This window comes from Malurus melanocephalus, unplaced genomic scaffold (assembly GCF_030028575.1).
Source record: "Malurus melanocephalus ecotype Western Australia unplaced genomic scaffold, MMel_1.1 scaffold_15, whole genome shotgun sequence".
Taxonomy (NCBI): domain Eukaryota; kingdom Metazoa; phylum Chordata; class Aves; order Passeriformes; family Maluridae; genus Malurus; species Malurus melanocephalus.
The window spans coordinates 2,276,964-2,291,946 of NW_026623247.1; the positions used below are offsets into that span (position 1 = coordinate 2,276,964).

At 37.7% G+C, this 14,983-nt stretch overlaps 1 protein-coding gene across 2 annotated transcripts in view; it reads right to left on the bottom strand.

The window, feature by feature from the left end:
- The window catches only part of SHC3 (SHC adaptor protein 3), a 52,297-nt gene that overhangs the window by 19,642 nt on the left and 17,672 nt on the right, over positions 1–14,983 (bottom strand). For both annotated transcript variants that reach the window (XM_057384810.1, XM_057384818.1), the window contains exons 3-4: positions 3,678–3,741; positions 855–974 (exon numbers count right to left, since the gene is read on the bottom strand). In XM_057384810.1, the coding sequence (XP_057240793.1) occupies positions 855–974; positions 3,678–3,741 (184 nt within the window). The remainder of the gene's footprint in view (positions 1–854; positions 975–3,677; positions 3,742–14,983) is intronic.

Genomic DNA, 14,983 nt, shown 5'->3' on the forward strand with positions numbered 1-14,983 from the left:
GAGGATTATTATGTTTTCTAAGTAAGGATAAGAATGAACATATACAAATGAAAATATAGTGCCAAAGAGCAAGCTTTTTAATAGACAGTGTGTATATTCTTTCTTGTATTTTAGCCCTGAGGCTCCAAAGGACAGTAGGATTTTTTTTCTCTCTGGCTGTATCTGGGCAGAAAGTTGTGTGCCCTAATGCAATATGTGGTTCACAGCAAATAGCACASCAGTGACTACGCATGTCTGTCTGCTTCTTCTTTATATATACCCTGAGCAAGGATTTTTCTCATCTCATACATCATTCACAAACCACTGCAGTGATTCCCCAAAGTCTGTCTGTACCTTCAGCACAGTGAGGAAGAAGAAATGAGCTACTTAAAAAGGCTTCCTTGTCTCTCTAAAAGACTGGTCTTTCACTGCACTGCAAAATCCCTGATGCTGTATTTTTAGCAGCGCCTCAGGAATAGTTTGCCCTTTAACACTCTAAATGGGAAGAAAACAACATYGGGGATGCACATTCAGTATTTTAGTTGTTACTCCAAGCACATCCCTTTACCACTCTGGAAGTTTGTAATCTTACTCAATAAGAACTCCCATCACCAGAAAATGGTATTTCACATTGTAGGTCTTTTAAGAGCAAAACCTATCTACCTAAAACATGGCAAAAAGAAATGCATTCATCAAAGTTGTGTTGAATAGTGAAATAGTGACTTCCACTATGGTTTATATTTTGGGTCCTTTCATTTTATGACATTATTGTGGAATAATAAGTTTAACCGACTGAGTGTTTGGCAGACAGCAAATAATTATGCAGCAGGTTGCTCATCAAAAGCCTCACAAATTAACACAGAAGGAACACTCACCTGTTTTGTATCAGGATTCATAAGATTTAAGCTGCTGGTGGAGATATTCAACATTATGCTCATTCCTGCAAACTGAAGATTGCTCTTTCCCAAGATGCTAGAAAGGACTTTGCTTGGTGGCTGTGCGGAGGGGGGGAAAAAAGCAAATTTTTGTTCTCTGATTTTTTTTTTTTTTTAATAACCTTCACTGTGTGCAGGATTAGTGATGATTTAAAGGCTTCTAAAAAGTTTATGACTTTTCAAAGATAACTTAATTGCAACAGCTGTTTTCTTCTGGAAATGACTTCTCATTTCTACTACTACTACTACTATTACTATTGTTGTTAATAATACTATCTAGACAGGTATTCTTCTACTCGACAAAAAAAATAGGGGTTTTGTGAGATAGAAAAGTCTCATCTTCATCAAGGGACCAAGTAAGCAGACTAAGATGAATGCCTTCAGCCTTCAATTGGTATCTTAAAATGACGATGTTTTTATTTTGTAAAAGTAACTTCAACTCTCGAAAAGAAATCTGTTGTTTGCTCTGCATCTGCTGACTGCTTTACCACTTCCCACATGGAAAGCGGGACTCGAGTGATACCAGTGGGACTCCAGGGATACTCACAAAATGGCATACAGTCATTTTGGATGGACTAGATGGATTAGTCCATTTAGTCCATTTGGACTAAATGGATTAGTCCATTTAGTCAGATGGACTAATGACCTCTAAATGTCCCAACCCAAACCATTCTATGACTTCTTAGCAGTAGGTAAAAGCCCACACATAGACAAAATATAATCTCTGTGTGCTAGGTTCAACATGCTGCTAAAGATTCTCAGAGAGTTAGTCTGAGAATGTAATATAGGGGGTGTAACAATATTGATAACTTTTGCAGGCATTTCACCAGCTCTTAGGTTTTGTAGTAATAGAATTTATGCTGTCAAAGCAAAAATCACAAACTTCTCAGTCTTTGATATCTGTGGGGARGCACACAGCTGCATGCGGGCAGCCTCATTCAAGTAACCACAGCTGGTACAAAATCAGACTGCCCAASAGGGACAGAACAAATCCTCCCACTTGCTCTACTGGTGAATATAAATACTCTACTGGTGAGTATTTATGCTGGTCATTAGGATATAAGAACAAAACTGTGACTGGAGGCAGTGTTCTTCTGCTACTAATATTTGCATTTGTCCAAAGCTGCCTGCAAGTGCGGATAGTTTTTTTCCTAGCAGGATGGAYACACCTGTGCTTCTGTAGTCCTGCAAGTTTACATACATTCAGTTTTAGCTTCTTTTCCTTCAAAGAGAAGGAAAACAGAAGAATACACTACCTACATACTGCTCCTCTGTAACATGTGCTGCACTATTTCAACGTGGTCATGTTACAGAGCTAGTACTTCATTAACTTCTCCATAAAACAAACTCTTCTGAACATTCTTGTATCTCTTCTTTCCTTAACTCTTCACAATTCCCTGGTCATGCCTAAGGATCGCTTTCCTACAGTGAGGGTAAAGTTAGATAAACCTGGCTTCAGGAAGTGCTTGTCATCTTAACCAAATTCACAAGCCACTCATGGCAGAAACATGACGAATGTATAGACCAGCAAAAMAGACAGGTCTTGGACATTTATCTCAAATTCTGTTGCTATTTCTTTTCAATAACTGATAAGCAAGCATTCTAAYACCTGTAATACAGCAAGGTGTTCAACTAGGCTCTTGGAACCCTGTTTAACTTACTTTTCCAACCATATTTTGAGTAATTTTTCTTTACAAGAAAAAGGTACCTTTGACTTTATTTTCTGGTTTAAAATGGAAAGCCAGGGAGCCAAGAAATGCCAGTAAGATAAATTTGGTGGTGRGGAAACCACAACCTTAATTTCTCAGCCAATTTATGATGACACTGTGACATATGTTGTCATATATGCCTGATTTTACCAGGGGATCATTTTCCATTGCAAACAAGTGGCATTTCATCCCATCCCTTTCTGCTGAGATTCTGTCTAGATGGYGGAGAAGCTGGGGAAGCAGGCAGATTTTATCCTTCACCAGCCCTTTCTTCTGCCATGCCCGAGAACACACACAAGGGCTATAATTAACTACTTTCTATGCTTCCTCCCTTAGAGATAGCATTRCATCCTAGCTCTGCTAGCAGGCCTCTGGAAAGGACTGTTGAGAGCCATCAGTGCAGGAGCTGAGCCAAGGCTTCCTCCTCTCCCTGTCTAAAGACTAACTCCCAGCACACAAATAAAAGCATGGTAATAATGATGCCAGGTACACACTGGGCTCACCATTAGCACYGGCCACCGAGCATCAGCCATAGGTATTTATGGAAAGAACAAGGGAACAAGGGATCACCTTGTACACCATTTCCATTTCCAGAAATCGGTTATTACCAGATTCATTAAATGTCATCAGTATGTCTACACTTCAAGCACAAATCTAGTCACTTTCAAAACTCTATATGTTTTGGGCTTCAGCTGTATCATCCAGCCTCTATTTTTATAATTTACYTGTGTATTTTATGAAAAGATATCCCATTTGTTTGCTTTAACTCTTTCACCTGCAGTCTATGAAAGAAAGTAAAAGGAGGGGGTTTCTATGGAAGGAACATAAAGGCAGAATCTTCATTCTAGATGTACCTATACTTCCAGACTACAAAATCAGATCCTGACCAAAAGGGCAAGCAACAACACACAATGAGTGAAAATAGTCAATACTTTAAATGATTAATCATCTGCAATTCTCAAAGCTGCCTTAAGGTCACCTGCCTGCTGTGCCTCCTCTCCTCTGTGCTGAACAGAGAAAATACAGTCAACTGCACTACAAGAAAAAAATATACCTTTCGTTTCTTGAAGGCTCTTTTGGCACCAGGCATGGCTTCACAAACACGACTGATTGCTTCCCTGAAGAGACAGAAAAAAGCTTTATGGCAAATGAATGTGTGGGTTTCTTCATTACACTTGAAATGCACTGGAGAGAACAGCTTCCGACTGTATTTCTGTTCACAAGTGCGGATAGTTAGTGGGTCAGTTGGCTTTCTTCTAAAAAAGAAAATGTTTCCTAGCACTATAAAAAGACCTTTACTCAATGTAAATTAGGATATTGCTCTTAAAACCATCTTTGAAGTCTCACTTTTGTACATTGTTTAACACCTTTAAAAATTATTTATTTTAATGTGACAGCATAATTTTTCTTACTGCAATTCTATGCACTTCTATACTATGCTTTTCCAGTCAGAGCAAAACCACCAGGCTTTACATAGTACCAGATCCCTAAAATATTCCCGATAATATGCACATTTCCATACAGTACATGAGATGTACAGCATTTTAACTGATATCTGTTCAATACAATCTGAGTAATTTATTAGTGGCCCTGTGTTTATAATATACAGAAAATTAATGCCGTCAACATTTTGCTACAGGATTTGAATATTGTTTCATTCTTCCCACTGTACTCAGGTTTATTGAAAGAAATGTATGTCCAAAATTGATTTGAATTGATACCCTTTCATAGAGGAGTAAGTGTACACCACAAAAGTTCTTGAAATCATACTGCTCCAAACAAATCTTAAAGTTCCTTTCAGTATTGACCTACTTATTATCTGAATAATCAATCTGGTCAGTTTTTAGAATTTGCTCTTCTGCACACACCGACCTTCCTCTGATCACTGGGTACAAGGCTTTAATAGGGATGTCCCACTGATACTGCAAGACACAYGATGGTTTTACAGGAATGAGCAAAAGTGACTCCAAACCTTGTTCAACTATTTTTAATATATATTGAGTCTAAAAGCACATTATATTTAAAGCCAAAACCATGCAAATAACATATTTTATGTAAGAAAACCAAAACATCAAAAACCAATCCAACCAACCAACAAAAAAAAAACCAAACAAAATCAAACAGAAAAGAATGAAAGACAATGCAAGACAAAGAATAACCAATATAATCAAAACCTTGAAACAACACCGAGATAAAAACATATATGATTTTAACTTTCTGTTGTACACTTATATCACCATTAAACTTATAATGGCTCAGCAAATATCACAGATTACATCAGGCAGCAATCCATAATGACTGTACAGCTATGCCTTGTGCACTTTTAGCTAGGACCCAATACAAAGTTTGAATCACTAGAAAAAAGCACAGTTTATTGGTTTGGAGAGGTGTGTTGTTGTGGGGCTGGAACAGGCCTTGAAGCAAGTTTCCAATCCTGCCATTCTGAAGAAATGTGAGATTTATAGCAAGAGATGATTAAAAAAATCTTTCAAGCCCACWATCTTTTCTTCAGGTCTAGAGGAGAGATTGTTTGTTCTGTAATTTGTCCTATGCCTTTTCTACCCCCAACTACATCTCTTACCTCAAAAAAATCACACTACAAACTCTGTCATGCATAGGCACTCAGACCATTAGCTACAACATTTCACAGTTCAGTGTTTGTATTTAACTCCCAACTTTACCAGAGGGTTTTTTTTTTTGGTTTTTTTTTACCCCAAACAAATGTTTTAGTTAAAGTAATTACTGTATTTTCTTACAGAGCAAGTAAAAAGTAGTTGGTTTAAAAGAACAGGTCTGATACATCTTAGAAATAAAACACAGCAAGCACCACACAGTGCTCACCATGATACTGAGATGAAGGATACAGCCTGCAAATGTAATTGGGAAAAATAGATAGCATTCCTCTCAAATCAAAAATTCACCTAAAATGTTTTTCCTTGACTCAAGAATAACAGACATCATCTTTTACAGTCATCCTCTGTGACTACTGAGCTAAAACTTGTGGTTTCCCATTTCTTTCTTCTACTGCAGCAAACCCTTTGAAGGTAATRAAGTGGGAAGTTCAGGCCAGTGGCAGTCTCCAGCCCACTTCAGTATTCCAGACCCTGAAAGTCTTTCAGCTTCACCAGATGTGCCTTAGTTTCCCAGGCATTTTTATTGCAAGTTGCTCTCACAGAGGCATCATCAACACTTGTCACCTCTTTTTTCCCTCCAGTGGTCAAAGTGGTGCATTGAGATACCTTGTAGGTTTTGCCTCCCACAGAAAGGACTTGAATTTCAGAGATATGTGCTTGAGGGATAAATTCATAATTTATAATAAATTCATAATAATTTCCTCTCCCTTCCTATTTGTCCCCATCCTCTTCTCACTCCAGTGGCAGCAAGGAACTTACACAAAGACATGGGGATTTTCAGGCCACTGCACTGACAAAAAAAAAAATGTGTGCAATCTTGTTATTTTTCTAGTGCAAGATTGAGTCTTGCAGCAGTTTTGCTACTACCTCCTCTATCTGCCAGCTCYTCAGACATTAAACGTGTTACTCAATAGATTCATCTCACTCAAGGACCTTGTTGATCAAATCTGCCACTTGAGCACAGGAAATATACTAGCCAAAAAGGGTGAAGCCCAGGGCAAGACTTGGCAAGGCAGCCTTGACTACTTACATGCCCTGTCTTAGCAGAGCAGAGAAACACTGAGAGTGGAAAAGCTGGGCTACAYATCCTCTCACTCTGTAGAAAAAGCATTATACATTTTCCACTTACCTGTCTTCCTTTTAGTAAAATATCTGAGTTTTGCAGAACTCAATGTTCCCGAAGGCTGTGGGAAGACTGGGACTCTTTGGATTTTGAAACTCTGCAAATACTAAATGTATTGAAGGAACTGCAGAGTTTTAGCTAACAATGCTTTTAGTGAAAATGCTGGGAACTTCAGAAAATATATTCATAGAGCAATTCTGTGTAATCAAGGTCAGAGTGTCCTGGCAGCAACTCTTTGCATGCCTGCAACAGAAGGCACAGTACTTTTCCTGTGTGGGAGTAAAGGAGTCTAAAAGCAGTGTTTGAAGAAAATAAGAAAACGGATGACAGAACATCTGTCACTGCACTGATATGCATTTTTTCCAAGGGCCACCAAGATGATCAGAGGGATGGAACACCTTTCCTATGAAGAGAGGCTGAGAAAATTGGGACTGTTCAGCCTCAAGAAGTCAAGGCTTTAGGGCAAGCTAACATGGGAGCCTACGAGAAAGATAGAGTTTTTACAAGGGCATTTAGTGATAAGATATGGGGTAATGGCTTCAAACTGAAAGGGTATGTTATGAAGCAATTCTCCACTGTCAGTGAGGTGAGGCACTGGGACAGGTCTCCCACAGAAACTGTGGATTCCCCAGCCCTGGAAAAGTCCAGGGCCAGGGCTGGCTGGGGTTCTGAGCAACCTGGTCCAGTGAAAAGTATCCCTGTCCATGGCAGGGGTATTGGAACTGGTTGGTTTTTAAGGTCCCTTCCAACCCAAACCATTCTATAATTCTATGACATTTCCTAGATCACTGTTCAGAATATTTTAATGATTTTGTGGGTGAAGCTGTTCACAGATAGCCTGGTGATGTAGAAAGGATGGCCTGAAAATTTCTTCCAGCTTGCACTGCCAGGCAACAGAGGGCAGATGCAACCCTTTTTTTTCGCAGCACATCAAATTTACAAATAGCTCAGCAACACTAATGCCTGAGCCACAAATCCAGCCCAGGAACTGGTATTGCTGCTAGGCTGAGTGTTCTGTCACCTGACTTGTGCATGGAAACACTTACCTAAGGAAGGCAAAAGTTCTGTAAATACCTGCATGAATAAATATTGCACAGAGTTTGGGAAAGTTGGATGTGACCACATTCACATCCTTTCCAGTAAGATTATTTGACATAGATGCACATTACACGTTTCTAAGCTATATCCTGCTTCATTAACTAGGCTCAGAAAAAAATCAGTGTAGAGTTATGTCGATCTCCTGTAAAATTAGTTACTGTGCTGTCTGCAATGGGACCACATGTTGAGTTCCAAATCTGTCCAAGAGTATTTTCTGCCTTGCAGATGGCTAAACTGTGGAGTCATTTTCTTGGCACAAAACATGTGTATTTTGAATATAATTTCATCATTGAAGTGTATTCAGTTAAAAATTACCAATATGCATTTTCTGAGACTGACCTACTTTAAAGGGGCTTGACATCTGAGGCAGAAAAAAAAAGACATTTTGTATTGCGATTTAGCTCACTTAAAAGGCTTATGTCCTGGTATCATTCATAGCTTTAGTGACATTTTACTCTGCTATACAAAGCAGCCCACTCAGGAAGCTTGATGTGCTCCTCTATGAAACATCACCACACAAAAATACTCTCAATCTTTTGATTGTGGTGTTCTGTTGTTCCTGTTCTTAATTACTATAATTTAATTGATAAAACCCCAGAATTCTAGAATTCATATGTCAGGGACATTATAGACACATACAAAAAGCACAGATTTTCTGTGCTTTGTAAAAAATAAAATTTGGAAAAAATAAAGCCATCTCAAATAAAGAGATGAGAAAATGTAACTACTTTTTAGTCTCAAATGTTTTGTATCACAGTATTTACTCCCTTGTTAAGATATTCTAGTGTCATGTAGTTCCCAAGTTTACATTTTCCTACCTCAAAAGCTTAGGACTTCACAGGTTGAAAAACAGACATCAAAAGACAGACTTTCTAAATGAAAGAATGACATGATTGGAAGAATGGTTCCGAAGGCTCACAGTTATTTCTTAACAGTTCCAGTCAATTTTAGTAACATTAAATCATTACCAAGTATTGTACCAGTATTTGCTGTGGAGAAACAAAACCTGTACTAAATACAAAAATAACTTCTTCTGACAAAATAAAAACAACAGAAACCAAAATACGTTTTTAGAACTCTGTTTAATAATTGAAATATTATTTGTTCATTTGCAAAACAGGGAAAATGTGCATATGCTCTCTGAAGAACCTAGGGGACATTCGCAACCCCTGAAGACCAGTATTTRATGGCAGATTGACCATGTCTGTAGGATGCAAGGCTGAAGAAGAAGCTGAGGAGAATGAATCACAGGATGCGGAGAGGAAGGAGAGGCTAACTCTGCAGCAGAGATGCACCTACTGCTACAAATCCAGAATACCATGTAGCGGCACCCCTGAGGCGAATCCCCACAGAAACTGGTGCAGAGATAAAGCGATGCCATTTGTCGCCGTCTTGACTGATGTGAAACCTGTCTTCATGGGAAGCCTGGAAGAAAACATTTGTGGAATAAGGTGACATCAAGCAGATGTGTCACACAAGCTGATGTCATTCGTAGAGCAAGAAGTTAACAACTCTTCCTTTTTGTCAGCTCCTTGCTTTGTTTCTTCAAATGGAGTTTTCTCACACTTAGAAAAATCTACAAGCAGAAAACAAAAGGAAGCTGGCCAACTTAATTTTTGGTTTATTGAATAAACTTCATACACTCAAGAGGCTGGCTTTGGCAACTATTAGACACAGAATGACACCACGTGTCATTAACTGTGCAGTACACAATCTATCTACTGATAGTTTTTGTTATGGTCCTGCAAATTCAATGTGAGACTTCCATGAATCTCCTAAGAGAAGCCAATGCACTTGGAAGGATTTCTTTGCTTTTATTGTCAAAGAAACATTTTATCCATCGGTATGCTCAATGCTCTGTTGTCAGTATTTATAGACTATCTAACTTTTTAAGGAGTATTTGAGGCAATTTCTGTACAATTTGTACCTTCTTTCATAAAATGCAAGTAAATTTCAGAAAACCCAATTTCATTCATCATGAACAGAGAAATCTACCTGATCTTGATGATTTTTTCCAATACAGTAGTTTTGAACAATGTTGTTATTTTAAGAAATGTAGAGTGAAACTGGTTTATCCTACCATCATACTTTAGATACATCTCTTAACTCTGCATGCATAAATAGTTTTGATGAACATAAAGTCAGGGTATATAAAACCTAGGTGTTGAATGCACAGCTACTAAACCTTCCTTATAAATAACTCTCCAGCTGTCAAGAATATGGTCAATGACAGAAACAAAAATCTTTTTGAAAAGTACTCTAAGGTTTTAGATGTGCTAAGTAATTCAATCCTTTAACTTCTTTTTTGACCTTCACACTTTTTTCCACTCAACCCGGTCTCTAGCTATTTATCCTAGTCTTGGTCAGAGAAATTGAGAGAAATTCAGATGTTTTCTGTTGCTAATCAGGACCACAGCAATCTACAAACTGGGTCCAGCCTCAGGTCATTTACTAAAGTATTTTCTCTCTCAAAGAGTAGATATTAGCAAATATTTCAAATGAAGACATAAGAAACTTTACAAAAGTAAAGTGAAAAAATTTAGTCTAGCAAATATTTCTCTCTAATGCCTACTTGGCTTCCTGTCCAAAGCAGGACATTGGACACAGGCTCTGTATAAGATGGATGGCGTTTTATAAATATCTGAACTGTGTTTGCCAAAAAGGACTGTTCAGTGTTGATGAACTGTCTGTTGTGACTGGACATGTAACACAGACAATACACAAATTCCTTTTTCCATAATTTCTTTGTGTAATCAAGCTGCCAAATGCCATTAGCAGAACTTGGAAGTGTCTCGCTTTCCAGGTTTCTGGCAGTTGTTAACTTTGTCCTGTAATTTGCATCTGAAACATGTTAAGACCACTCTGCCTCAGCTCCTACTTCTGCAGACCCATGTGGAGTCACGACCTTGCTGAAAATCCAGGGTACAGCTATATCCATAACCACTTCCCTGACTATTTGGCTTTCAACTTTCCACCTTCCCCATCCCCTGAGAGGCTCTGTTTTCTTACAAAGACAAATGGAGTGGGGGAGCCCAATTAACTGCTTTTACTTTGGCTTTGCATTACCATATATTAGTTAAATTATTCCAAATACTAGGTAACAATTTCTACACCAATATTATATTGAAAATGAAAGATTCCAGTGCTAGGCACACAAAATCCTATTTATTCTACCCAATTTCTGTGCTAATAACAGCTTAACTAGAAAATGTAAATTATTCTCCAATTATAAGGCACTACAGCTGTCATTGCCCCACTCAGAGGTGTGCTGTACAAATTATAAGGATGTCTCAATCCACTTTTGAGACTGCTGCTTCCAGGCGAACTGAGCAGCCGCCACCACCCCATACTTCTCACAGCTTTGACCATGTAACTGTGCACGTCTTTCTGCATACAGCTGTGAATCCGAACTGCAAGTGGTCTGTGTGTTCTGCCATATCCTAAGCACCACCCCACATCCAGAATTCATGTGGAAGAAGGTACCGATAAACCATACTGACCTTTAAGCAAGACAGCATGTTAAGGAGGGCATCGAACACAGAATTCACAGCAGATAACAGATTACCTAGCTGCCTTCAAAAATCAAAAACATTCTTCCTTTTCAATGTCTTCCACCCCTTTTTTTAGTGATGCTTGCTGAGAATTAATTTCTGCAAATAATACAGATACAGGTGAAACATTACATAAACTGAACTCCATTCATATTGTTTAGCAATGGACTCAAATACAGCTCTAAAATTTGGATTTCCACCAACTCTCCTCCAGGGATATTGGCATAAATGGTTTTGGTTTAATAATTTTATTAATAAAGTTCAGGCCTCAAATTTGGAGAGGACAATTTTTCAAACTGTTCATCCCAAAGGAGTTCACGCAGAGGACTGGGATCAGAGTTTGGATTTGGGTCCACTGCAGATATGAGGCATTTCAGTCCTCTGACCTATTGTTATTAAAACAGCATGCAACATAATGTTTTACTTAGCAAGGAGAGTTGCGACTTAGTGATGCTGCATGCAGTAAACTGATGGTATTCAATTAAATGCCAAAGAACATGCATCCTTGTAGTCCAGATTTGGATGTGCAACAAACAGTGCATGCAACATTTAATTCAAACCAGTGCGCAAGTCATTCATGCATACAACACAAAAGTGAGGACTCATTTTTCTAGAACAGCTTTAACAAAAAGCATACAAACATGACCTGCAAACACTGACATGTTGCAAAAGAATTTTACCTGATTTTTAACTTATTTTTATAAAAGATGCAAAGGCACAAAGGGCTTGGCCACAGAAGCTTAAGGGTGGCCCCTTTCTATGACGATGACAGTAGGCTTCGAATGAACTTTAACCACTTGCCACCTGCAGTTAGCTCAGTAGTCTTGTCTGCTAGTCCTCCTGTTCCTCCACTATGTTGAAAATCAAATGCTTTTGTCTTGCTGCCCAAGAAAGTCATCTTGACTTCACATGTCTTACTACAATTATCACAGCATAATTAATGATGCAACACGTGGATTCAGCTGGCTTTCATTTATCATTATGCATAATGGCTGATCGTTGTCTGGCGCATCCATTTATTTGCTCAAGAATTCACATGACATTACATCCATTACAGGAAAGAATAAATACAATATAACTGATTAATACTACYCTAGTTCTTCTATTTATCCTGTAGCGAGAGAACATTAAGACTTTAAATACGTAATGATAAAGGCAAAAACTTGTTAGATAATTTACATTACTCTTCATTTATCCTCAAAATTAGGACAATAATACCATTGCAAGGCACCACCAAGGTTGTTAAGATCTGATCAAGAGTATGCCAAGTCAAAGTGTTTGGTCACTGCTCTAACATGAAGATATATGTATTGCTACAAGTTTTAACATTTTAATGTACAATATTAAGYGAAAAGGCAAAACAAACACAAGTTACAGAATAGGATTGTTAAGATAGCATTAGATGGCACAAGTTGATATTTCACATGACTGCAATAAGGAAGAAAAGACTGCTGACCAAACTATTTACTCTGGGGCTTTGATGCAGCTCTTGAAATTGAAGCCAAAGTTCTTCATTTGTCAGACACATCCATGCATGCACACTGATGTATATACTTTCCTAATGCATTATAACAGCTGTGATTTTCAAAGCCATTCAAATTACCTACACAACCTTTTCCCATGAATTTCTTATCTCTAATTCACCAGATAAGTGGAAATCTCAGTCCAATTTTTAAGTAATTTCTAAGTGCTCACTCAACAATTTAAGTGCCATTTACAAGCACTAATACGTTTAATCACAGAGCTGGCTCTGACTGGGACTAACAGCTTGTCTAAAATAATACCCAGAGTTTTCAAGCAGAGCCAGAGGCTACATGTCTTACCCTCCCATGACTGAGCCTCGCAAGTTTTTTCTTCTAGCAACTAATGCTGCTTGTTTTACTTAGGGGTTTTGTTCATCCTCAAAGCTAGGAGAAACATAAAGTGACAAATGCAATAATTGGAGGGCAGAAAAAAGGCAAATTTAGGATTCCTAATTACTGACTTCCTACATTTAAGCTCTGCAATATGGAGAAAAACTAAGGTTAAGAAAGCAGGCAGGGACAGGCATGTGATGCAATGCTTGAAAGGGAGTAAGTGCTTTGTATGTGTCAAACATGATGTCCACTTATTACAAAGAAATGCATCCACACTTTCACACTAAATCAGGTAACTTGACTCATTTTTTCTGTTTTCTGTTTTTTAATCATACTTGGTAAATACTGCATAATGTCAGAAGTCATATCAGTGTGAGACACATCATTTCCTTCTATGACTGGTTTTGGAAGGTCTTGGACCAAACAAGTATGATGCATGCAGTAGGATCAATTTATCAAGTTATGGGTCAGAAAGGGGTTGCAGCTGCTGTGATATCTGTTTCTCCAGTTACAGAAAACTGCAGAGAGTAGTTTATACAGAAACTTTTACTGCAACTGTGGATCCACGCTCCTCGGCTGATGCAGTCGCTGCTAACACTAGAGACCTAAGCCTTGGCCACACCACATCAGAAGCCATCAGGCTACCAGGACAGTTTTTTCTTTACTGGTGGCACGCTGCAGAGAAATCAGCAATGGACATACCTAAAAATACATATATGACGTAGTAGACATAAATGTAACTTTCAGGTGCTTTTATTTTATTTGTAATCAAAGGGCTGCACAGACCATTTGGTGCCAGGCGTCTTCTTAAGAGGTAATTGGTGCCTGTAATATCAGAACATCAACCTTATTAATTCAGTACATACCTTGAGGCCTATGTTATGTTTTTTAATACACACCAGAAAGTTAATTAGCACGTGTGAATTTTAGCAATTCCTAAATAATATTTTCTTAATAAACAATAGGCTTGTACATGAAATGCTACACAATGAAGCATGTGAATACCAAAAACCTAAGACATGACAAGAGGATTTCTAGAGCCAGATGAATTAATGAAATGCAGATTAAGATGCTAGGTCCTGATTCAAGAGTTATCTGAAAACTTAAAACATTTAGATCCGGAACTACATTACAAAAATTATGAGATTCCATTGTTTTATGATAAAACCATAAATATAAAATAAAAACCAAAACAGGCTTCCTGCTTGAAAAAAAAATATTCTGTGCTCCGGATATAATTAGAAGAAGATGTGATAACAAAATTATCACCATAGTGATAATATGAAATATTATATATAACTTCAACAGAAAAAAAAATAATTCCAAATTTGTTTCACTATAAAAGCCAAGAATCTTGGTGTTTTTTCATTTGAGGAACTACAAGGCAAAAATAATTTGTTTAGACCATATTGCTTCAGATCACCAAATATGCTTACGTGTTCATGTCAGGGAAGTGCCTTTAAGCTAGATAATAAGGAAAGTACAACACTATTGCAATGAAGGCACATGGTGAAGAAACTGTGTAACCTCCAGATAAAGAAAACAAACTCAGCAATTATCACAACTGTTTCATAAGCCAGTATCAATGGAATTTCCAAGTGGTAAACATAAATGTACCACCTGCACTGGAATTACAAGTCTCCTTAGACGTTAAATAATTTTAAAAGGTCACTGCTGAAGTACATCAGAACATGGTACATTTTTTAAAATACAGTAGTACAATTATCAAATACCTCCATAGTCTACATTGCCTGAATAACAGGAATCTGTCATTTACTAGTCCTTTTGCTTTTATGCCTCTCATCAGTGCAATACTTTGACAAATTAATGATTAACTTTTTGTGAGGACTTATATGGTCCAGTTCAAGGCTGCTTTGTGCAAGTGTAACTCAATGTATATAGACCATTTGATTAGCATCCAAACATAAAAATAAGTGATTTTTTCATTTAGTAAAAGAAATATTTAGCTGTTTATGGTACGATTAAKGGTTTGTGATAGATTCATTTATTTATTGTTAACTGTATGATGCCTAAAAGAGGTGACAAGCATTCAAGCATTCATCCAGTCATATCACTTTATATGTGTTTCTTCGAAAAGG